Source organism: Pteropus medius, unplaced genomic scaffold, assembly GCF_902729225.1.
Source record: "Pteropus medius unplaced genomic scaffold, Ma_sr-lr_union100, whole genome shotgun sequence".
Classification (NCBI taxonomy): Eukaryota; Metazoa; Chordata; class Mammalia; order Chiroptera; family Pteropodidae; genus Pteropus; species Pteropus medius.
Window position 1 is genome coordinate 5,145,997 of NW_024347790.1, and position 24,247 is coordinate 5,170,243.

Genomic DNA, 24,247 nt, shown 5'->3' on the forward strand with positions numbered 1-24,247 from the left:
ACTCATGCTAGTAAATGCTTGCTATGTTTTACTACCATTTTCATGTCAAATTGAGAGATTTATATGAGCTATTTCAACATAAAATGTCATGTCCATCCAAAAGACCATTTGCAACACATAATTCACATCATTCTTTTGGGGGGAACCTATTAAGTAATAATTTTATATTCTTCCCGCCTAGTTCCTTCAATAATCTGAAGCTATGGATGCATGTTGCCAAAACTGCTTGTTATTTCGGCCAACAAGAAAATAAAATCAGTTAAATAAGTGCTTGTTGAAAGACCGATGAAAGGATGAGTAAAGAAAGATAAATCTGTGTAGAAAAAATGATTATATTTTCTGAAATTTTATTTTTTCAATTAGTCCTTCTGGTGCCAGGCAAACACAGACCAAGAAATTAGGATACTCAGTTCATTTCAACGGCATGATAGAGAAGAGAGCTGAGACTTTGGAGTCAGGCAGACCTGGTTCAAATCTCAGTCCTACCACTTTTTGAATCTCAGTTCTTCCACAGATTATATGAGACTCTGTCTACACTGGAAGCATATGTTATTAGCATACCTTCTTCACATGGTTGTGAGGATTAAAATGTGATTAAGTAAATGACCCGGCAAAGTATTTGACACATAGTAGGTGTTCACTAAACATTATTCCTTTCCTTTCTTAAAACTAAACACTAAATCAGATGTTTCCGTTCAGCTTGCCTTGTTTTCAGTCCTTGTGAGTTTTCTTATGTCTCTAAGCTCTTAGGATTTCAGCTCATTATTTTCTTTAGTTATCAGAAAATAATGAAGAGATTGACACTGGCACACACTAAATTCATCACCTGTAAATGCAGGGTTATAGCACTGTACTCTGGCTTTCCTGGTAATAAGTTATATGTCATCAGAGGTATATATCTAATTATATCTTCAGCTTGATAGAAGTCTGGAAGTCCCCAGAGCTCTTAATAGGCAGTCCTTCCTCTAATATTTTTTCCTGTTTTTTATTGTTTTGTTTTTTGTCCCCCCCAACCCCCACCCCGTCCATTACTCTGGGGATTATGATTAAAACAACTGCCTTGACTTCCACTTTACTCAAATGCACTTTATGCTCTCCCACCTTTGGTGTATTTTAATTAAATCCTATGTGATAGACACAGTTGTTTCTTTGGTTATTTTTTGTTTTGTTTTTTGTTTGAGAACTGAAGCTTTTATTTGCTCTTTCAACGTCAGATACCCAAATAATGCGATCGCTATTGTTAAATCCATTAAAGACTGGATACAAAGCAATAGAATGTGTTAATTCCACCTCTTTTATTAAAATTCCACCTTAAGAGCTTAGCAGAAATTTCTGAGAGTCACTGAGAAATCATGCCGTTTTTTTTTTTCTTTTTAAAGACAATCTGCATTTCCTATGTTGTATGCTAGTAGCCAGTCCTGGTTACTGGGATTGCTTTTCAATTTATGATTATTTATGCTTGAGGATATTTTCCTCTGTGAAATTTGGAGTTTAGCTGTGGGAAGTCATTTAGGGAAGGCCTTTGTGAAAACAATGGACAGTTTAGATACTTGATGATTTATCACTCAGAACCAAGTACTCAGCCTCCCCTGGCCTCAGACAATGGTTTGCCTTGGTGTTTGGAGAAGTAAAGAGTATTTCTGGGAGGCGTTACAGACTGCCAGAAGAGGTATTTGTTTCTTTCCTTTTATCCTCATCTGCTTTGATGTTAGTAATCTTTAAGTTAGGGGGAGGAATATTTGGATTACTTTCCAGTACTTTCCAGTTTAGGAAGTGGTATTAGACTGTTAGAGGTTATTTATAGTCTGGGATACACATAGCTAATATTCTCTCCCTAAAGAGAGTTCTAAGAATAGAGTATTCCTTCTTTATAAATCCGTGATAAAGTGTGACTCTTTCTTTCATAAGAGTTACAGGGAACGAACCAAATTCTTACCTTCTTGAGTCATCAGAAAATCCGTCTGATCTTTCTAATTGGGACGTGTTGATAATAGCTGTATGCATGAATTAGCAAATGTTTTTCATTATAAAATGATAAAGTGAGGCAGTGAGATAACCAGGCACCTTGTATGATTAAAGCCTTCATTTTATAGCATATTGTTTTTTCCCTACATAATCATATTAGGCTAATAGAGTTAAGAATTTTTTTTAAAGGAACATGAAGTTTTCTTTTGAGTGTCCTTTTCTGACAGCAGACTCTTAGGGTCATTTCGCATGCATTACTTGTACTTTATGTATAGCCAACACATGGTATCAACATGCACAGTTGTTCCTAGTTAATCGTTGTTCAAGATGTGGACTTTAAAAGCTTCAGTCACTAGTGGAAATTTGGCATTTTTCTATAATAGCCAGGAGATAAGACAAACAGAGCATGTGGGAGCCAGAAGCCACTATTTCTTATTAATATTGAAATGCTGTTACTGTTTTCAATTAACAAGGAAATATCAAATATGAAGGGGATTTGTGTGGATTAATATTTTATGAGTTCTCATATTTGACTTACTGTACAAAAGACATAATATCTCACTTTTAGGACTTCACAATTAAATACAGAAAGGTTGATAATATTAAGCTTCTGCTTTCAATGCTAGTTTGTATATAGTTTTTAGATTCCTCAATGCATTTCGCACTTATTTTAGTATTTTGTATTAAAAATTCATAAAATTAAAAAAAAGTGAATGGAGCTATCAGGGCAAAAGCAGATGAAGCAAGAGATGGGTTGGTTCCAAAATAAAGTGTATTAGGGGCAGGCGACCCATTTGCATCTAAGTTTTTCAGCCTCCAAAGCAGAGAGAGACACAAATCATTATTTGATTCAGAGTGTAGGGAGTAAAAAGAAAAAAAAAATAGTTTTGAGACTTCTCCCTTGACTGCTCACAGCGATACCAACACAAAAGTTCTTTCTGTGGTTCAGTGCATACACGGTGCTTGCCGGCTCTGTGCCAATCACAGCCCTCGGTGCTGGGGACAACTAAATACATGCTTGACCTAACAAAATGTAGAGTTTAGTGAGAGATACTGACAGAGATTCAGTGTCAAGTTCTACAAGAGGGTGAATACAATATAACAATAATAACCTGCTTTTTACCAACTTTCTCAATGAGTTTTTAAAGGTCACCAAGACGAGTGATGAACTCATATCAAAGATAAATTTAGAAAAAAGAGTAATTATGGCATAGGGCTTGGAATGGTGCAGTCAGGCTTTGCTCCCCGATTGTTCTGTTTAATCCCAGGCTAGATGTTAGAGTGTGTGATGGATTCTAGAGGAAACAACAGTTACGGGGGAAGGGTTGATCAGACACTGTATCTACTTATGTGTGATAGAAACACATGGAGAGTAATGATTTAAATGAGAAAAACAGATTATATTTTATTGAAGTTCTCAAACTTCTACATAAGCTTATTCAAGTAAAGAATACACACACAAAAACATAATTTATGACAAGGAGTCATAAAAATCACTATGGTAATGAGGAGGTGTGTGTGTGTGCTTGTGCTTGTATGAGTGAGATGATTCTCTTTCTCAATATGGACTTATTTCCATCTGAATTTTGAGGAGCTACAGGTATAATAACTTGTTTCTTTCCCTTCTTTCTTTCTTTCTTTATTTTTTTGGACTTTTTAAAGAACTATACTATTCTAAAGCTTGAAGATGTGGCAGATGTAGCCAATACGGAACAGGGTCTGATGTGCAGCAGAGAAGGCCGAGGTAGCTGTGCGTTTGGAAGGCGACAGAGGAAGAACATAAAGATCTGACCAAACAGCTCTCAGATAGGGGAGCAGTCAGAACAAAGTCCCCAGGAAGGTCGAGGAAAGAGGCAGAAAATGCGAAGAGTAGAGTTTCGAGTGGAGACAGACCAAAGTCAAATGAAACAGAACACAGAAAAAAGGAAGCAGTCATTTTACACTTGTAAACAGTGCCCGCTTCTGCCCTTCACGGTGTCCGGTGTCAGAGAGCTCAGTTACTCCTCGCAGAGCTAGCCATTCCTCGGGGAGCATCGCAGGGCTCAGCTGAGGTCCTCCACTCTCCAGCTCAGTCATTCACCTGCACTCAGTGACTAGCAGATATGTCACCCATTAAGGCGTCCTTTCCTTTTGTAGTAAAATTGATGATTTGATATTTTTAAACATACTAATATAAAGTCAGAGAATACAATTCAAAACAAAATAATTTGAGCTTTATTTTTCTCTCCAATTCGCAATTAAAGGAGCTGCTTTGTTGGAAACTCTCTTAACCACATGAAATTCTCTCGAATACAATGATTCAGAGTCTTGCATAGTCACGCTACGTGTAAAATATGCCTTAGTGAAAACCCAACAGAAATAAAACCAAGCCTTTAATATTAACATTTTATTTAACTGCTTTTTAATGAATTGGGCATGAACCAAGAAAATAATATCCTTTGACAATGGTAAGTAGTAAATAAATGTTAAGTGGTTGGTGTAATTTTAACTGTCATGCTTTGCAGCTCTGTTTAATGGAACTTTCTGTGACAATGGAGACCTTCCTCTGCCATGTCCAGTATGATAGCCACTAGCTACATATAGCTATCGAGCACTTAAAGTGTGATGAGTATAACCGAGAAAATGATTTTGCTTAATGTTAATTAATTTACATATAAATAGCCACACTATTTTCATACCTTTGTCATTATGTACATTATACTTAATCGTTCCTTTTCTTTCATTTTCCCCAATAAAACTCTGGAGTCTCTAAAGATACTTAAAATCTCATACATTTTCTGACACAGAGCAGGTTTTTTCCTCTCTCTCTCTCTCCTTCTCTCCCCTCCCACTTTCTCCCCTCCCCACCCAACATGTGAACATTTACACACACTTACTTAAGCACTGATGCTAACAATGCACTCGCCCCTTCCTTCTATTTTACTATACTTAGTAACCAAATACCTACTAAGTACCAATTGCCGTGATAGGTTTCGTGGCATATTCACAACATGCATGATTATTTTCAGTTCATGACTTTCTGTTCTACTACCAGTGCGTGTCAGATGGTGAGATTCAGAGCTTGCACACCTGAGGAGTACCTATCTGAAATTACAGCTGTATTATTAACTTTTGTCCAGTGATTTCACCCTTATCAAATATTAAATTTGAAAAGACTACAGAGGGTTTCTAGGTCTATAAAATTCAAGAATTCTCCTAAAATCTTTACAGTGCCAATTACGTTAAAATAGTAAATTAAATATAAGTTCTAAGCCCTTATCCTATTGAATATGGATCCCATTGGCTTTTTATTCTTAGTACAGTAATAAAATAACTTCACACTGGTGATGTGCTGAGTGACAGTTTGATGGCCTGAAGTTCTGGTGGGGCATACACATCTTGTACAACTAGATTTAAAGCTCTGTTTTGCATACTTACAAGCTTGAACATGCTGAAATCTAACGTTTAATTGTAATTGAGGAACATAAATCCTCCATTTCCATAGAATTTAATTAAACACTTTACATTTCTCACTTACCTGTCAAGATCTGAGTTTAGGTGAGCATGGAAGTAAAATCTAAAGTAAAATGAACAACCGGAAAGAATTTTTTTATGGTGACAGTTAAGTAGACATTGGAACTTTTTTGTGGTGACAGTTAAGTAGACATTGGAAAAAAATGCATACCACATTGGAATAGTAAGTGCTTGATATTTAAAAAAAAAAAAAATTAAAGAGCATTTAATGAAATTTTGTCAACTTTCATCTCCACTGAAATTGGTGCCAACAGTGAAATAAATGGGTAGCCTATATATGCAGTAGTATCTGTCCATATAACAAAATAATAACACAGTGATGAAAGAAAAAAGCAGGAACTTAAAATATAGTGAAACTAAAAAGGAATCATTTTGAATCCAAAGAGAAGGATTTTGTTTCAAAGGGGCCTCATCTCTGAATGTTGTGTTTTTCTTTGAAAAATGCAGCCTTAAGACTCTATGTCATAATGAGAAGAGAAAAAAAAAAAAGATTGCTGTGTGTGTGAACTCGTTTTTATGGAGGTTTCATTGACAGATTTTATAGTGTGAATTACCCAACCATTGAGGGAATTAACTCTGGCCTCCCATCAGTAAATAGTGATTGAATAAATGACGGTGCTGAATTCTATGTTATAGCTAGTGTTGTCAGCACCTAAAATAATGCTCTCTCTATATTTTCTTCACTTCTCAGTTGACCTGTCAGACTTTTAGGTTATGTAATCTTTGATGGTAAGTAGGAAGCAAAATGACTAAACCTCCTTAGTTTGAAAAAAACATTTTCTTACTTGGATTAAGTTGTTAATGAGAACCATCACACGAGCGCTCAAGTTCTTTGATAATGTCACGACAGAGACAGGATTAATGAGAAGTATTAATTACAGTTTTCTTTTATATGAGAAAACAGTTTTTCAAGAAAGCCTTTCTTGGTTTGGCGTTAGAGACATCAAGGAGAATGAATGGTAATGCCTGGTTTTGTAACTTTGAGACAGAATATGGGCCTTTCCCGATTGGCAAGAAGCAAGAGAGAAGGCTCCTGGGAAAATTCTTTGATGGTGTAGACCAACACGTGTCCTCAGATTCGTCTTGGTTGTAGGCTAGTGCCCCGTGTCTTTAGACATCTCCATGGTATGTGTTAAATCTACCTGAGCATGGAGCACCTAGAGCCTTTCCTAAAGGAGAGGATGTGAAGTCAGGCAAAACAAAACAAAACAGAACAAAAAACCTGCTCAGAGTTTCTGGGCTTATACACTTGGGGGAAGAGACAAGTGAGAAAATTATATTTAACAGCAAAGTAGTTTGAAGTAATTTTAATTATGGAAAAGCCACTAGAGACTGTTAAATGGAATACTCAAAAATATTTTCGAACAGGTGTGGTTTTGGTATCATCTGTCTCAGCATTCACATCTCTCAGTTGTTATGAGAACGTCACTGGGTGGAATGGAAATCTGCAAAAGCAAGGCGATCTAATTGGAATCTCTGAATCTGAGTGGAGACAAGCAAAATTTGATCTCTGTGCAAAGGTCGGAGAGTCTACTCTGCCTTTTCAGGTAAGCACATAAGAAATTAATAAAATCCAGCAGAAGATACTTAATGTTAATCTTCTCAGACAACGATGAACACATATATCAACGTCAGTAAAGCAAGTACATGCACAGTCAGGGATGGGTAGAGAGGTTTTCTCGAGTTAGTGCTCAAGAATTATGTATAGAAGCTTAGCAAAAGTGAGGATAAGAATTGAATGGGATGGCAGAGAGGAATAACATAACAGGAAATTTTTTTTTTGTTTTAAGTGTGAACGGTGGATTATTTGAGGTAGTGAAAAAACCTGACTTGGGCTACACTCACATTTTTATCCTATTGCTTTCTTTATTAGTTTCAGGAATACAGTACATTGGTTAGACATTTATATATTTTATGAAATGATCCCCCGCTCCCGATTGTTCTATTACCCATTCTTTCTTTGGGGTTTTGGCTTTTGTTTTGCTGTGCTTTGCAGTGCAAATCGAGACTATACTTTATTACGTGGGTCATATTAACTAGTTTGTAGATTGACCAGTGAGTGGTTCAGTAGGATTTTATAAATGGCAGCAAGAGATTGTGATACTTTTTGAAGCAGCCCTGCTCTGCCACTCCCCCTCTCTCTCTGTCCCCCTCCAAGGGGCTCAACCCCACACGTTGGCTTTTTTTCTCTCCCCAATGGGGGCTCCTGCTCAGCAGCACTCAGATTTAGGTTAATTGTGATGTCCTTCTGGGAAGTGAATGGCCCTGGGCCCTTGCTAGGGTTCAGCCGTGTTTAGTTCACCCCTGAGAAGGTAAGAGTTTTGTGTCTGCTTCTCTTCCTCCTCAATCCTATTACTTGGCTGTAGCACAGGTTTGTTTCAGAGATTACAAATGAGTGAAAAGAAAAATAAGAAAAATACCCTCAGATTTTGCCATTAAGAAGCCCATTACAGGTCTACAATCCCTAATCGGCAATTTGGAAAATTAAAATTTGGAAAGCAGTAAGCATTTGAAAAAATGAATTTAGAGGCAAAATTTAAGCTGACCTGAACCATGCGAGGTGTTTAGGCAGTTCATCTAGGGATGGGTTTGATTTACGGTGCTGCCTCCAAACTCCCTGAGGGAATCATGGAATACATACCATGTGTATTAGATTAACATTCTCAACTCTGTTCAAATTTCAAAACCCAGCAGGCCCCAAAGTCTTTAGATAAGGAATTATGGGTCCATGTTAATCTGGTATGAATCAGTCCAGATTTTATACATACAAACATAGACAGACATAAATACACAGTATATAAGTAATCACTGTCACACACAGATATGTACATATAGTATTATTTAATACATAATAACATACATATTAAATATTTCAAACAAATAGAAAATACAGAGAGAGGCAAATAGCCATGTACTTATACCTCCGAATTAACTGATGTTAACATTTTGTTTGCTTATAATGTTAATGTTTGTTTGCCTATAAAGATTCAGCTTTGTTCTCTCTATATTCCTTTCTGTCCCCTTTCTTATCCTCTGCACGAAAAAAAAAATGCCAATATTATGTTTGTTTTAACCTGATTTCTCTAAGTTTATATTCAAAAAATATGGAAAATGCATGAGGATTCTAGCTAGGTGCAGTTCTTCATTCTTTTATCAAGAACACAGGGAAAAGATATTATACTTACAAACAGTAGGTCTAACTTTTAAATATTTAAATATTTCAAGTTAATCTTCTTGGAAACAGGATTCTTTGGCACTTTAAATTTAGTGGACTGAATCATTTAAAGGTGACCTTAGTCATCGCCTGGACATCAGTTCAATGTAACTAAACCCTGAACATATTTATACAACGTAATCCAATTCAATCCAAATATTGGAAAGGAGAAAGGCATTAGACTCCGTGACCTCTGTGTTCCCTTGTAGACATGAAAATCTGATTCACTGCAATCCTTTTGATGTCTCTTGTAGACATCATAACAGAGTGCAAATTGCTTTGAGTTCCTTAGGAAATAAGCCCTAGTCAGGTAGGGCTTTCATTCTTCCTGGTGGAAAAGAATTATTCTGTATGAGCAGCAAATTAACAACTTTTTAAATATTCTCTCCATTTCCCGTACAGTTTTTATTGGAAGAATGTAAGTCAAATAGTTAATAGTATTTTTTCCCAGTCTATTTTAACTTGGCCTGTTGACTTGATATATTCAGCTTTTTACACAAATATATTAATTTACAATTTTCTGCTAACCGCTGTTCTTAGTTTTAATATCAAAAGGTGGTACTTATCCTGAGTTCTGTCCATTGATTGATTTCCAGTCAATCTACTTTCTTTGCATTTCCTATTAAAATATAATTGTGTTGTATTTTAGAATTCATTTTAAAATGACCCTTTTGTGAAACTTTCTACAATGATTGATACCATATTCTCTCTTTATCAGAGTCAATGATATAAATCAATAACAATTTCCTGACATTATTTAAAGACAGTGAAGGGTAAGATTTATAACACAAAAGTAAAAGCTCTGTGAAGTTGCTGTGTCCTTGGCCTTCGTCGTCTAAGGCTTTATTAAATCTCATTTTGCCAGGTAGTCCTGCTCTGCAGCAGCTGCTAAAGACCAGGTATCTCCTTATTTCATTATCACAGCACAGTACAGCATAAGCATTAAATGGCTCAGGTTACGTATTTTTCTTACTAGGTATGTGACCTTCAACCAGTTACTTCAACTCTCTAAGCGTCTGTTTCCTTCGCTTAAAATTAAGATGAAACAGTGCCATCTTCACAGGGTTAAAACAAGGGCACAAGCCTGGGATGTAGTACGCTCTAAATAAAAGTTAGCCACCGCTCTTATTACTGGTTCCACTATCATTCAAAAATTGCTAGATTTCCATTTGTCTTCTTATATTTCTACTTACTCTGTCTCCTCTTAGATTCATATTTATTGTTCTTGTTATTCTTTTTTAAAACAAAATATCAAAGAACCAAAATGTATATATGCTAGTTGAGTATTTGGAAAACCTTCCCTTGGTTTTGCAGGTGTAAAAAAGTAATCACTTGATTATAAACAGCGTTTACAAGTTGTGGTTCCTGAAAGCAAAAACAAGAAATGATTTTGCTCATTCAGGGCATAATAAGATATAATTAAATAGAACGAATTTCAAGGAGATCCTGAAAAAGTTTTTTAGGAGGGAAAGGTACCTACATATAATTTGATATTTGGATTCTCAAGTTTCCTCGAGAATCTTATAAAATGAGGTTTTCACTCTCCTTTCATCCATGGCTGAAACATCACTTCTGAGCATCCTCCTTCTCATTTACTGATTATTAATCAGTGCTGTAGTTCCCCAAGGAAACTGCCTTTGGTCACAGATCAAAATATCAGCTTGGTTACACCGAGCAGTAAACGATAGGAATAGCCAAGATGATTTTGAAATCTTCCGATGATATTATTTACAGATATAAGATACATTTTTAAAGGAAGTGACCACTTTTCTTTTTAAATTTTGTAGTAATTAATGATAGAATTATAATTTTTCATTTCATAGTCCTGAATGTAAATATGTAGAAGTAAACAAGCAAAAATGTAGATGACCCAATATCATTTTTATTTGGCTTTGGAAGTTGTTTTATATTTATATTTCAATATGAATATGTAAAAGAGTCTAGTATTTCCCTTCATAAAAAAAGTTATATAATCATATTTTAAAGATCTATCTTATAGTTTCACTTCAGCTCATCCCAGGTCCCACCCACTTCATTCACAGAATGGGGCCACACACCTCTCTAGGGCACAAAGAATTGCCTAAACATTCTGTCTTTTCACCAGCTTCTTTTTTTTTTTCGGGGGGCGGGTAGTGCAGGACTTCATATATGGCGGTCAATTAATGCTTGTCTAATGAGCTTGAAGAATTAAGCATCTATATTTTAATTGACTTCATTCCAGGATATATTATAATAATAAATAAAAAGACATTCTTTCAAAATTAAAGCTGTCCAAAATAAATTACAATAACTTGATGGTGTTAAGTATAATATATTTCACAATTATAATGCCTAGATATATTACATCAAAATCCTTTTTTTTAACCTGTTATTATTTTCTTGCATGAAGGCCAGATTTCTCAGTTGGCCAAGACTCTACAGAATCCAGTTCTAAGTAGAATTCTAAAAATCATTAAAATTATATACATTACATTATAAAGTACCAAAAATTGCAGATAAATAGTCCCTCCTAACCACCATCACCTCCAGTCATAGTTTTATCTTGAGGTAGCTACAGATACTAGTTTATTTTTACTTCTAGACACTTTTCTATTTCTGTAATGTGTATGTATGTACCATATATCTAGAAAGTTAAATCACTGTGTGTTTTTAGCCTAATAGTATAATACTATGAATTTTTTCTATAACTTAATTTTTTTCTCAGAAACACATATTAAAGGTCTTTCTGTATTAGCACATGGAGATAAATATAATTTTTTTAAAAAAATTTTTTTAGGTGAGACGACCCTTGGTTGACCTCACAAATTGCGAGGACCTTGTTAGCTTACAATCCCTTATTTTTTATTTTTACGCCTATAGCACCTGGTCTTCTAAGGTGGTCTCCCATCCAAGTACTAACCAGGCCCGACCCTATTTAGCTTCTGAGATCAGACAGGATCGGGCTTGTTCAGGGTGGCATGGCTGTAGACTAATTTTTACCTAGCACAATAATCCCTGATCTACATGACCATTTATTTATTGATTCATGTTTGAATCATTCCTATTTATAAAACCCAGCATTGATATAAATATTCCTGCACAGGCCTTTATGTATATGCCTATGAGTGTCTTTCCAGCATAAATACTGACAAGTAGGCTTAATTTTTGTAGTCTATGCTATTTTTTTTTAACTGAGGCCATCTGTTATGGCACGAATGATTCTAAGACCCACGGAGCCAATCGAGATTAATTCTGAGCCTTTATTAGCCAGCCGGCGACTGACTCTCTACCACGCAGGGTTAGAGGAGATCAGCCCTGAGCTTCCAGAGGAGGCAGCTTATAAAGCCTCCAACTGCATCCTTGAATAATCAGATCACAAGAAGCAGAAGTTAGCCATTAACATTTTGTACAAAGATAAATGTATCCAGGGGACTCTCAGATCAAACAGGGCCTAGTAGACAGTTTTATCCCCTGCACCTTGGAATGTTGTGCTTCTCCTGGGGCAGGTGCCTGGAGATATCACCTCCCTGTAACTGAGTTACTGCTCTCCCTAGGGGCTGGTGCCTGGATATACCACCTCCCTGAAACTGGAGAATTTCCACTTCTACACATCCAGTTGCCCTCCAGTTGAGCTGTACGAATTCATGGAATCAGTCCTTTTCATCTATTACTCTATTAATTTTTTGTTCTCTTAAAATCCTATACTCTTATGTAGGGGAGGAAAAAGTTTTCCTCAGCCTTTTTAGACCTCCTTCGACCTGGCCGGGTCTGAAAATTAAACTGACAAAGCAGATTAACAGATGAAAAGCAAAATTACTTAAGTTTTCATGACATGTGAGCCTTCGTAAGGACATGAAGACCCAAAGAAAGAGTTAGTCCTCACTATATGCAAGGTTTGATGAAGACCAGACAGTCATGGCAGAATAATAGGGCAAGGACTTTAAGAGAAGTGTAGCAATCTGGGGGACGTTCAGCAAGGCCCGTTCCTTCAGGTCCCTCTCTGTGTCCTTTGGTCTTCAGAGGTAAGGACACTCCATTCCTCCAGGTACAGGGAAGGCACCTCTCATATGAGGCTATTACGATCTGCCTCAGGAGAAGATCAGAAAGTTCATCCTGCAAGTGCCATTTCTCAAATTCCTTCAGCTTGAAATACTCCGTATGCCAAATTGCTATATTTTGGGGTAGTGTGTCTCCAACCTCATCTCTACAACACCAAACGTTAGTTCTAATTATACCGTACATTTTCACATCTCTTTGCTTTTGCTTGTGCTGTTATTAGTTTCTCAAAGTGACAAAATCTTAGGCAGCGATTATAACTGAGGTTTAGTATTATTTACCAAATCTTTTTTTCAAATTCTGTCTAATATTCTTGGCATATAATGAAATGCTTTTCTTTGATTGTCCTAGGATCTTATACATATCTCTTGTATAGCACTTCTGTTGCTGGTTAGTTGTTAAGTATCATATAAGTAAGATGTAAGATCTTTGAGGTTAGAGATACTCCCTGATAAGGTGGAGATGCATCTATTATCCGTGTCCTTGATTGGTGGTCCTGCTTTGTGACCTTAAGACTCCAGACATAATTTCTTTCTTTTTTTAAGATAGTAGAATAACAATATAATATGAGTGATTAACAAGATAAATAAATTATATCAGTCATCATTCAGAATATTAGACAAAATTAAACTTAAATAGATGCTTCCGAGTGCTTTAGCAGGAGTATTATTAATTTCTGCATATGGTTATTGATTGCATGATTTACCTAAGTAAGTTTTCGTATATGTATATATAATACATATGAACATTTAAATATTCCAGTATGAAAATGAATCATTGCCTCCAGCAGACGCATTACAAATGAGTCCATATCTCAATTAAATTAAGTAGTAAACCACATAGTTGATTGCCCCAAAGAACACATTTTAAATGCATATGACTTCTAATGGCTTCAATGGGAAGGCGACCCTCAGTAGTGATGAATATTAAAACTCTTAATTTAAATAAGGTTACCTAAGGTGTTAAAGTTACAGAAGATGCTGTCAAAGCACTAATGGCTTTATAAATTTATAATTTGAATGTTCTGGTCAAAACAATTTTCTAAAATTAGACTATAAGATGCGACGGATGCAAATGAGCTTCTCTACACAAAGAAATATGATTGTCATTTACTTTTATGGTATATACTTTTAATAATTTGTCCTTCTGTACTTACAGTTAATCTTAGAAGCAACCGTTTTATCGTCAAATGCTACCATTGCTCTAGATGACATCAGTATATCCCAGGAATGTAAAATTTCATATAAATCACTTCCAGGTACCAGCATAGTAAACAAAGGTAAGTTTATTCTTGCGGTCACTATAGTTTTAAACATTGAAATAATTAGTTCTTCTTGATATCAAAATATAAAATATATTAGAGTCTTTCAATAACATATAGCTCACTAATACCAGGAAGTAGATTTTGTCACATGTCCTTGAAAATTAAAACACATATGTTTTAATTTTACTTTTATTGTTTTTGAGACGATGTTGGTTAATAACATTATATAAGTTGCAAGTGTACAATTCTATAATACATCGTCTGTAGATTGCATTGTGTGCTCACTGCCCAAAGTCCAGTCTTCTCCCAACATCATATATTTGACGCCCTTTACCCTCCTCATCTTCCCCCAACCCCTTCCCCTCTGGTAACCACCATACTGTTGTCTGTGTCTACAAAGTTTTTTGTTTGTTTGTTTGTTTGTTTGTTTTATTCATTTGTTGCTTTCTGTTTTATATCCCACATATGAGTGAAATCATATAGCTCTTTTCCTTTTCCATTTGACTTATTTCGCTTAGCATGATACTCTTCAAGATCCATTCATGTCACAAATGGAAGTATTTCATCTTTTCTTTTGGCTGAATAATATTCTTTTGTATGTATGTACCACATCTTCTTTATCTAATCATCCATTGAAAAACACTTAGGTTGTTTCCATGTCTTGGCTACCTTAAATAATGCTGCAGTGAATATTGGGATACATATATCTTTACAAATAAATGTGTTCAATTTTGGGGGGTAGATACCCAGAAAACGGGTTGCTGGGTCATATGGTAGCTCTATTCTTAACTTTTTGAGGATCCTCCATACTGTTTTCCATAGTGCCTATACAAATTTATATTCCTGTCAGCACTGTATGAAGCTTCCTTTTTTCTCCACATCCTCTGTAATAGTTATTTCTTATCTTATTGATAGTAGCCATTCTAACAGTTGTGAGATGGTATCTAATGGTGGTTTTGATTGGATTTCCCTAATAGCTAGTGAAGTTGAGCATTTTTTCACAGATCTGTTGGCCATCTGTATGTGTTCTTGGGAGAAGTGTCTCTTCAGCTTCTATGTGTATATGTATTTATGTATGTATGTGTATATATATGTGTATATATATGTGTGTGTGTGTGTATGTATGTATGTATGTGTATATGTGTGTGTATGTATGTATATGTATATGTGTGTGGTAATGCGTGTGTGTGTGTGTGTGTATATATATATATTGGCGACATGCCTTCCCCTCCCGCCGTTGAGCTTCCCAACAACAAATACTCTCGTGCTTGACCCCATTTTACCCAATCTACCTCCCTCTTCCCACTCCCCCACCTCCGGTAACCATTAGTCTATTTTCCATGTCCATGAGTCTCTGTTTGTTAGTCCTGTTTGTTGCTTTTAGGTTCGTATCCCACATATAAATGATATCATGTGGTTTTCAACTTTTTCTGTCTGGGTTATTTCACTTCGTGTGATTATCTCGAGGTCCATCCATGTTGTTGCAAATGGTAGTATTTCCATTGTATATATGTACCACAGTTTCTTTAGCCAATCATCTATCGTAGGACACTTCAGTTGTTTCCATGTCCTGGTCACCATGAATGATGCTGCTATAAACATTGATGTGCAAATATCTCTTCAGATATGGATTTTCAAGTCTTTGAGGTAAATACCCAGTAGAGGGATTGCTGGATCATATGGTAGATCAAGTCTTACTTTTGGGAGAAACTCCATATTGTTTTCCGTAGTGGCTGTACCAATTTGCAGCCCCACAAGCAGTGTATGAGGGTTCCTTTTTCTCCATGTCCTCTCTAACATTTGTTATTACTTGTCCTGTTGATAACAGCTATTCAAACAGGTGTGAGATAACATCTCTTTGTGATTTCGATTTGCATTTCCCTAATAGCTATCGATGATGAGCACCTTTTCATATGTTTGTTGGCCATTTGTATGTCTTCTTTGGAGAAGTGCCTGTTCAGGTCCTCTGCCCATTTATTGACTGGATTGTTTGTATATCTTGTAGTTGAATTATAGGAATTCTTTATATCTTTTGGATATTAGCCTCTTATTGGAAGTTTTGTTTGAAAATATCTTCTCCCATTTGGTTGGTTGCCTTTTCATTTTGTTGATGGTTTCTTTTGCTGTGCAGAAGCTTTTTAGTTTGATGTAGCATATATAATTTTAGAAAAGGTAAAAATATGATATTTCACATTTAGGCTGTCTTCCAATAATATTCTAGACTTGTGGTTAAAATTTTCATCTACAGATGTTTTAATTATAAAAATTATGAAAAGATTTTAATTATTTTGCATATTTTAAAGCACTTCTATAAAATTTCAATTCTATTTTAATTTTGTTTGGCACTTCAAATGAATATATAATGAAATTCATGTTTCAGAATCATCAAGGATTTCAAAAAATTATTCTATTTGGGAAAAGTGACTTAAGGCCAGCCAAAAATTTAAATCTTGACCCTAAAATTCTGTTTAACCTCAAAACATAATATTTTCAAGTAACAGATGGAGTTGGGCTAATTCGTCGATTAAATATTTATAGTGGATTTCAATTAAAAGACAGAAAACGTGTCATAAAAATCGATTTCACACAGTCAAATAGGCATTTATGAAAATATAACCATTATTTAGATTATGCAAATGCTTTGAAACAGCACGTATCATGCTTGCAGTTATTTTGTCATTCTAATACTGATGGATGTTTCCCCCGACCCTTCCTACTCTTGGGTCTCAATTAATTGATAGACAGTACTAAAAGTGTTGCTTGAAAACTGCCACACTTCATTTTTCTTTATCTGTATACATGAAAAATATTTGCATGTCAGAATCAGGCACATCATATCTTCTGATGTTTTCTAAAACAACATAGTAAGTGGGAAGGTTGCATTCTTACAGGAGCTAAATGTACTAATCAAGGATGATATAGGAGAAACAATTCTGGATTGAGAATTGGATTAAACTTTTAATTAAAGGTCCTTTATTAAAGGCATCTTTCATTGTAGAGATTGTATAAGTCTATGTACTAACTTTACATTGTGTTAACATGTAATTACTTTATTCAGAATGTGTGTCCTGAACTTATAATAAAGCTTTCCCTGTGTGTGTGTGTGTGTTTCTGATAGACATTGAGGATTACAAAGCAGCAGATTTAATGATTCATGATTTTTGAGAGTTAACCAGCATTACCTTGGTTCTGTTATTTAAGCATTTTTCTTCTCCTAATCAAAGACCATATCATCGGAATCAGAATAGTAGAAAGGCATTAAAGTTGGCATTGAAGAAAATGTAATTGGAGGCAAAAGTGTGACTAAAAGTTCTAAATTCCACTAAAATTAACCTTAGCAGATGTCTCAGAGTACTTGATCTCACTTACAGAGAATTTTTTTCATAAATTAACTCAAAACTCGTTTATGTGTACTTCAGTCCAACCAGCAGTTGGTTAGAACATAATTCTAATTAGAACACAATTATATAAATTATTCCTGAAAGGCCAATAGTTTTACACACAGAAAAAAAAAATCTTATCGTTTTTGCAAATTTGTCCAATAAGCAATTATAGGATCACCTTTATGGACTTTCGTATTGTTACCAAGCAGAAGTTTAGGGACAAGACTGGAAGGAGAGTTAGAAAAGTGTGCCAAGTTTCACTAGTAGTGAATTATGTTATATTTGTGGAGCAGAATAACCAGAGATTTACCTAGACCCTATGCTTGAATTAAAGCCTTTGAAAGCGTCAGTTGGCATGCAGATGGGACAGCCCTTCGGAGCAATCCTTAGAGCATTAGCTTTATGTTTACTTTTGAAGCAGCACACACACAACAAAAATAGCAAATTATACTTTGACTTGGCCTTTTATCCAGCTTTTTCATCTAACACATAATTAAAAGCTAGTGTTCATGAAACAGTTATGACTCCGATTATTTGTTGAAAGAGAAGAGGATGTGTCATCCTCTCTATCTCTTAATTTAAAAGGTGGATTTGTGCCACATGAAGATGCAGGCTGTATTTCATCCGGCATGTCTGTGATTTTACATCTGACAGCCAGATTGGAGCAGATGATGCCAATTGTGGTGAGTCAGTACTTTAGTCACTTAGCCACTTTTAGTGACTTTTAATCACTAGTACTTAGTCTTTTGGCAAGGATTTATGCATATTTACTCTCTGAACATAAAGTACATACTACTCAAGTGAGGGGTGTTTAATGAAGACAGAACCGAGACCTCTCACAACTGAGATGACTTGCAGTTGAAAGCAAATCAGATTAGCTTTAAAACAGTAGCAGTGAATGAGGACACCTTACTTTCAGTTTTTCTGGGTTGGAGTATAAAATTTGAAATAAATGCAAGAACGGACTCAAAAGACAACAAGATTATATTATAAATATTCCTTTATTCTTTTTGCTATCGTAAGAATGCTTACTCTTATTTTAAACAAGTGTCATTCCAGTACAATTAATGACAGAGGACTGCATATTGCTTAAGAATATTCTTTCAAACTATAGTGCATTAATAAATAAATTGGTTCTAAAACTATAGATCATGGCTAGTTCTACATATTTTTAAATCTTTGAGGGTCTCCTTTAAGTTTCTTCTTTTTCAAGGCCTTGTATTCATTCTGTATTATAGTCATATTGCTCTAAACTTATCCTAGCATCCCAGGAGAATTAATGAAGAAAGAAAAGAAAGGGAATGTTGGTGGATAAGCTTTTGCAAAAGTATTTAAATAACTGCTATTGAAGATAATGAAGACAGATAAAGTTACAGGAGTATCACATCTTATGGATCCTCCACGCCTGAAGTGAAACTCAAAGTAGTTTTCAGTCAAGAAAACGGGAGGACTTGGACATAATCGTGGGGCATAGTGAGCACAGAGTTGGAGAGACTCTGAGCAGTCTTTGCAGACCATAGCTCAAAATGATAAGAGAAATCAAGGCCATTGACAAGTTTTGCTACATTGACCAGGTAGCCTTTCTGTGACTCGCTGCAAACCGTGGTTGAGTGTCTTTTCTGTGCCAAGAGATTCAGTAAAGAATAAAATGTGATCATTTCCCTCAACAAACTTAGTCTATTAGATAGGAAATGTTTGCATTGAATAGTGTTGTGTTGTAATTATAACTAGAACAGAGGTGCAAACAAAGTGCTATTTTAGCTGCAGGACTTAGAGAATGTACTCTTTCAGAGGCAGATCATTTCTCAGCAGGAATTTCTTAAATGTTTTTTGGTTTTCTTGCTATTTCAGAAAAGTTTTCTGCTGAAAGTTATGCTAGGGATTAACAGTTATTAGCCTGTCTCTGATATACATTAAGACAGTTACCAAATGTACATAGTTTAGGAACTTTATATAAACTCTTAATCATCAAAACAAATTCAAGAGGTAGGCACTATTATTATCCTTGTTTTTTACAGACTTTATTATCGGTTAGTGTTCATTCAGGAGACAAAAATTACACTAGAAATTTGAACAAAGAAGAATTAACGTAAAGAATTATTACATAGTAAAAAGTGGTTAACGATGAAAAGAGGTAAAAGAGAACAATAAAGAGGAAAGAATAGCAAATGTGGGAACAGCTTCTGCACCTAGAGCTGAGGCAAAGAATCTGAGGGAGGAGGACACAGACCCCAACACTGAGTTTTAGATTTAGTCAGGAGGGTGTGACTGGGACCCCCTGGAATGTGGGGAAATTTGCTGGGATGCTGTGAGCTAGATTTGAGTAACAGCTCGTGGGCCAAGAGAGAAATTATCTACAGGATGCCTGCAAAACTCACTGAAGGGGGACAATACATTGGGTCATTTTACATTGCTGGCAATCACGGGCAAGAGAAAAAAATGCCCTGAAACCAAAAGAGAAACTCCTTCCTCTCCTGTGCTTTGTGATATCCATCCTGTGCTGTCTACAGACAGAGCCTAACTTTGCGTGAGCTAGTCAAAAAAGAAATGTTTACAGGGCCCAGCTCCAGTGTCTCAAAGCAGGGCAAAGAAGAAGAGATTTGGAACTGAGACACGATAAATTTATAACTGGCACCCTTGTCTGATGTTATCTAGTCCATAATTGGGGGACCCCCATCTTAAATGCAGGCAATCTGCCTCCACAACCCGTGGTCTTAACCACACATCATTAGCCTTTCTATCCTTTAAAGGTCATCATTAAATTGAGAAAGATACTTGCCCAGACATGAAGAGTTGCCCTCATGATCAGTTCGAACAATAGAACGTTAGAAGGCAGACATAAGGATTTCACTCTTGGAGGATAAATCATGCTCTCAGGTCCCTAGGATGTCAAATGATGACTGAGTAAATTCTGCCTAGAAGTTTTAAATGATAAATGTCCTTTAAATGATTGTCCTTAAAAAAATTGTTTTTAATTTAATTATTTTTTTTAATAATTATTTCTTTAATCACAGTACACTTCATAAATCTGAAATGTACTGAATTGCTTTCAATTCCTATAGTGCGTTTCAGGGACTTAAAAGATAGTTTTGTAGACATGAAGATGACAGAGATCACTATCTGGCAATGGACTCGTGACCGTAGTGAAATGAGTTAAAAATTAGCAAATGAACTGCAGTTCTCCAGTCTTTATTTTTACTTTTTGCCTGCCTTTATTTTTTTTTGCAGAACTAATTTTATACTGGGAATCTGTTTATTCATAGAAATGCTAATTCTTCATTCCATTTTTATGAATCCATGCATTAGTGATTCTGGTAGTGAGTTGAGATGAGGTAAAGGGACAGTGAAGAATTTAGAGAAATAAGAGTAAAGTCTTATGTCTTCTTTGCAGCAAAAAGGAGAGAAAGAAGCACATGAATTTTAGTCTGAGTGTCTAGCATTGAACAAACCAGCATATCAGTTTCTCCATAGAAAACTTAATTGCTTGAAAAAACGGATGTTTCCTGTAAGGGGAAAAATACAACCCTCAGGATTGCTATCCATAAGTAATAAATCCTCCTTGAGGAACATTGATATTCTAGAATTTTAAGAATTTAACATTTTGATGCAATTCATTCTAATGTTCTCATTTTCACAAACATTGCTAACTCAACTATATTTCTGTTTCCTTTATATAAGAATGATTATGGCCTACCTCAAAAAGACTCATTAAACTTACTAAGAATTTAGATCTTCGTGGCCTCTGAAATATCTTCAAATCTTTTAGGAAAAAAAAGAAACAAATATATTTCAACCAATTTTGATAAAAGAGAAAAAAAGCTATTGCATTAAAACAAAGTTTGAGATTTGTGAAGGTTATGACATTTTTGCAGAATTTTAATAACCTTGAATGATTTAATTGAATGTTTCTACATTCATTTATATCGTAATATAAAATTATAATTATTTAAATTACAACTTAGGTGTACAAATTTTGACGGAGCCCTTGCTTCCTCCTTTTCCTTCCTTCCTTCCTTCCTTCCTTCCTCCTCCTCCCCTCCTCCCTCTTCTTCCTTCCTTCCTTCCTTCCTTCCTTCCTTCCTTCCTTCCTTCCTACTTTTCTTCCTTTATTTCTTTCCTCCCTCTCTCCCTCCCTCCCTCTTTACCTCTTTCCTTCTTTCTTCCCTTTCTTCTTTCCTTTATTTCTTCCCTCTTTCCTTCCTTTCATTTTTGGACAGTTAAAGATACTACACACTGACTGTGATGTTAAATTAAGTTTCTCCAATTTTTATTCATGGCAACCGAAGAACCAAAGTTCTTACACAGCAAGGCACATACACATCTTAGCAGAACTTCCCTTGGCCTTGGCCCCTAACCAGGTGGGCTGCAGGATAAAGTGCTGTTACACGTGATTTTTGTCTGGGCGCAGTAAAAACATAGAAGAAAAATTCATGCCAGAGTGATTTTATACAGGGTTTGTGTTGTTTATGGAGAACTTTGACAAATAATCTGTATGTTTCCATTTAAGAGAATGGTTAAAATTATCTGGGTATCTTAGCTCTCAAGCCGAACTTGGATCAAACCCTCTCAGAGTTTGGGGGCCTAGCTGGAGGCAGAAAGCAGAGTCAGTGCCTAGGTGTGTTGAGACAATTCTGCCCTTCTGAAAAGCCCATTTCCCCTGCATAGGCTATTTGAAATCAATAAACCACTGTCATCATTCTTAAGGACATCTCTTTATTTTTCCTAGATTGAAATTGTTAATTTGAGTTATTTCTTTAGGATAGGTACTAAAATTGAATTTTGGGTTTTAATGGTTATTTACTGATTATTAAGTGGTTATTTAAAGATTATTTAACTGAGTGCATTTTGCCCCCTCTTTTTTTTTGGCCAAAGGATTATTATGTTAACAGTCATACCAGCAAAGTGAAAGGTTTTGAATTTCACTGTCCTTAAAGAGCATTTAGAAATTTGCTTTCACTTCTCTCACAGTCATGAAGATACTATTCAGAAGTTTCCATTTTTGTGAACAAATATTTAGTTTTCCCAAAGACTAAAATAGGTAATATTGCTTTATACGGTGCTTGCTTTGGTTCCAGAAAGTAACTTATAAATAAAGATTTCATGTGTCAAATAGTATCAGTGATACATTTTCTCATGTCTTCTTTGGATGTACAGAATATATATAGGTATATACATATATATGTATAAATATGTGTATAATTTTGTTCTAGTCTACACTATGTTGGCAGATGACAAAGCGAACTCTGTACTTTGTAAAGGTAGTTTAATATTCTCAAACAATATTGTCTGAGCTCTATAATTTATTTCTATCTAAAACTGTTTAGTCTGAAATGCATGTCCTTTTTTTCTAAAAATACACTTGAATAACTTCTCATTTTCTACTTTTCTCTCTTCTCATGGGAAACCCCACATAAGTCAGTACTTAGTATTTTATTGCAATAAAGCCTAAAGCAAAGACAAGACCCACAGTATAGGAAAAATGAGCGTCTTATTATTTTTCTGATTTACTTTTCCAAACAGAGATACTAGTTGTATATTTTCCTCAAACTACTATATCTGCCAGAATCTTTAATGCATGGACTCATTAAAAATGGGATGAAGAATTGGCAATTCTGTGAATAAACAGATTCCCTGTATACAATTAGCTCTGCAAAAGAAGCAAAGATATGAAAATAAAGACTCTAGGATGTGGAGGTCATTTGCTAATTTTTTTAAAACTCATTTTACTATAGTCACGAGTCCATTGCCAAATAGTGATCTCCATCTTGTTTTCATGTTTATAGAACAATCTTTTAAGTCCCTGAAACACGCCATAGGAATCGAAGTCAATTCTGTACATTTCAGATTTATGAAATGTAATGTGATTAAAGAAAGAATGTGGGATCTGGAGGGAGATTCCCTGGATTTAAAATGGGGTTCCACCAATTACAGACTAGACAGCATTAGGCAAGTGTGCCATTTATAAATTGATGGTGTCTCAGCTCCAAATCTATCCCTTCTGGCCCTGCTTTGAGTGAGATACAGGAACCAGACTGTAGAAACACTTCTATTTTGAATAGCTAACACAATGCTAGGCATTGTAAACAGAGAGCACAGGATAGATACCACAAAGCACAGGAGAGGAAGGAACATCTCTTTTTAGTTCCAAAGTGCCTTTTTTGTCTTTTGGAGATATCCTGGTGGATAATTTCTCTCTTGGCCTACTGGCTATTAACCAATGTGTGTGCCTGTGTGTATGTGTGTGTGTCCTAATTGGGCTTTTTTTTTTTTAACATATTTTCTGAAAATGTGTTTTTGAGAAGGTATTTTTTGGTGAGATTGGACATACATAAACTTAATTATAAATTTAAAGGCTTCTTAATATGCCTTTGAATTATTACAAATTATTTTTTATTTTAATAAAATATATGAAAATATGCTACTTTACATTTTATATCTCATGCTCTTTTCTATAGATCTGACTACAAGGGAAAAAATTATCTCAAAATAAACCTAAATCTGCTAATTATTGAGCATCTTACATTTTTATTAAATGCATATCGGTAAAAAAATAGATCCTTGTAGTAAATAGACTTCTTATTTTTCTTAGTTAATTGATTTCATTTTCTTCTTTATATTCACCTCAAATTACAATCTGGACATTGGTTTCTAGTCAAAAACAAAAAAACAAAAACAAACAAACAAAGAAACTTCCCTAGACAGAAGTAACTAAAATACTAGGATGGGAAGTTGTTTCTGATGAAGGCTTATCATTTCTGTGACATAAAAGCAAGAGGTGGAGAAAAAGTCCATTCATTCTCATTTATGGAGTCATTGATCACTGAGGAAAAAAAAGAGAAAAAAATATTTCTGTAGACAAATAAAACCTGGCAA

General features: G+C 35.2%; 1 protein-coding gene and 1 pseudogene across 1 annotated transcript in view; one reads left to right on the forward strand and one right to left on the reverse strand.

Annotated features, from left to right (window-relative positions):
* Window positions 1–24,247, forward strand: part of MALRD1 (MAM and LDL receptor class A domain containing 1) — a 477,766-nt gene that overhangs the window by 67,738 nt on the left and 385,781 nt on the right. The window contains 3 exon segments of the mRNA XM_039877626.1: window positions 6,847–6,909; window positions 6,912–7,025; window positions 13,886–14,006. Coding sequence (XP_039733560.1) covers window positions 6,847–6,909; window positions 6,912–7,025; window positions 13,886–14,006 — 298 coding nt within the window.
* On the reverse strand, window positions 11,543–11,661 carry LOC120614788 (uncharacterized; annotated as a pseudogene).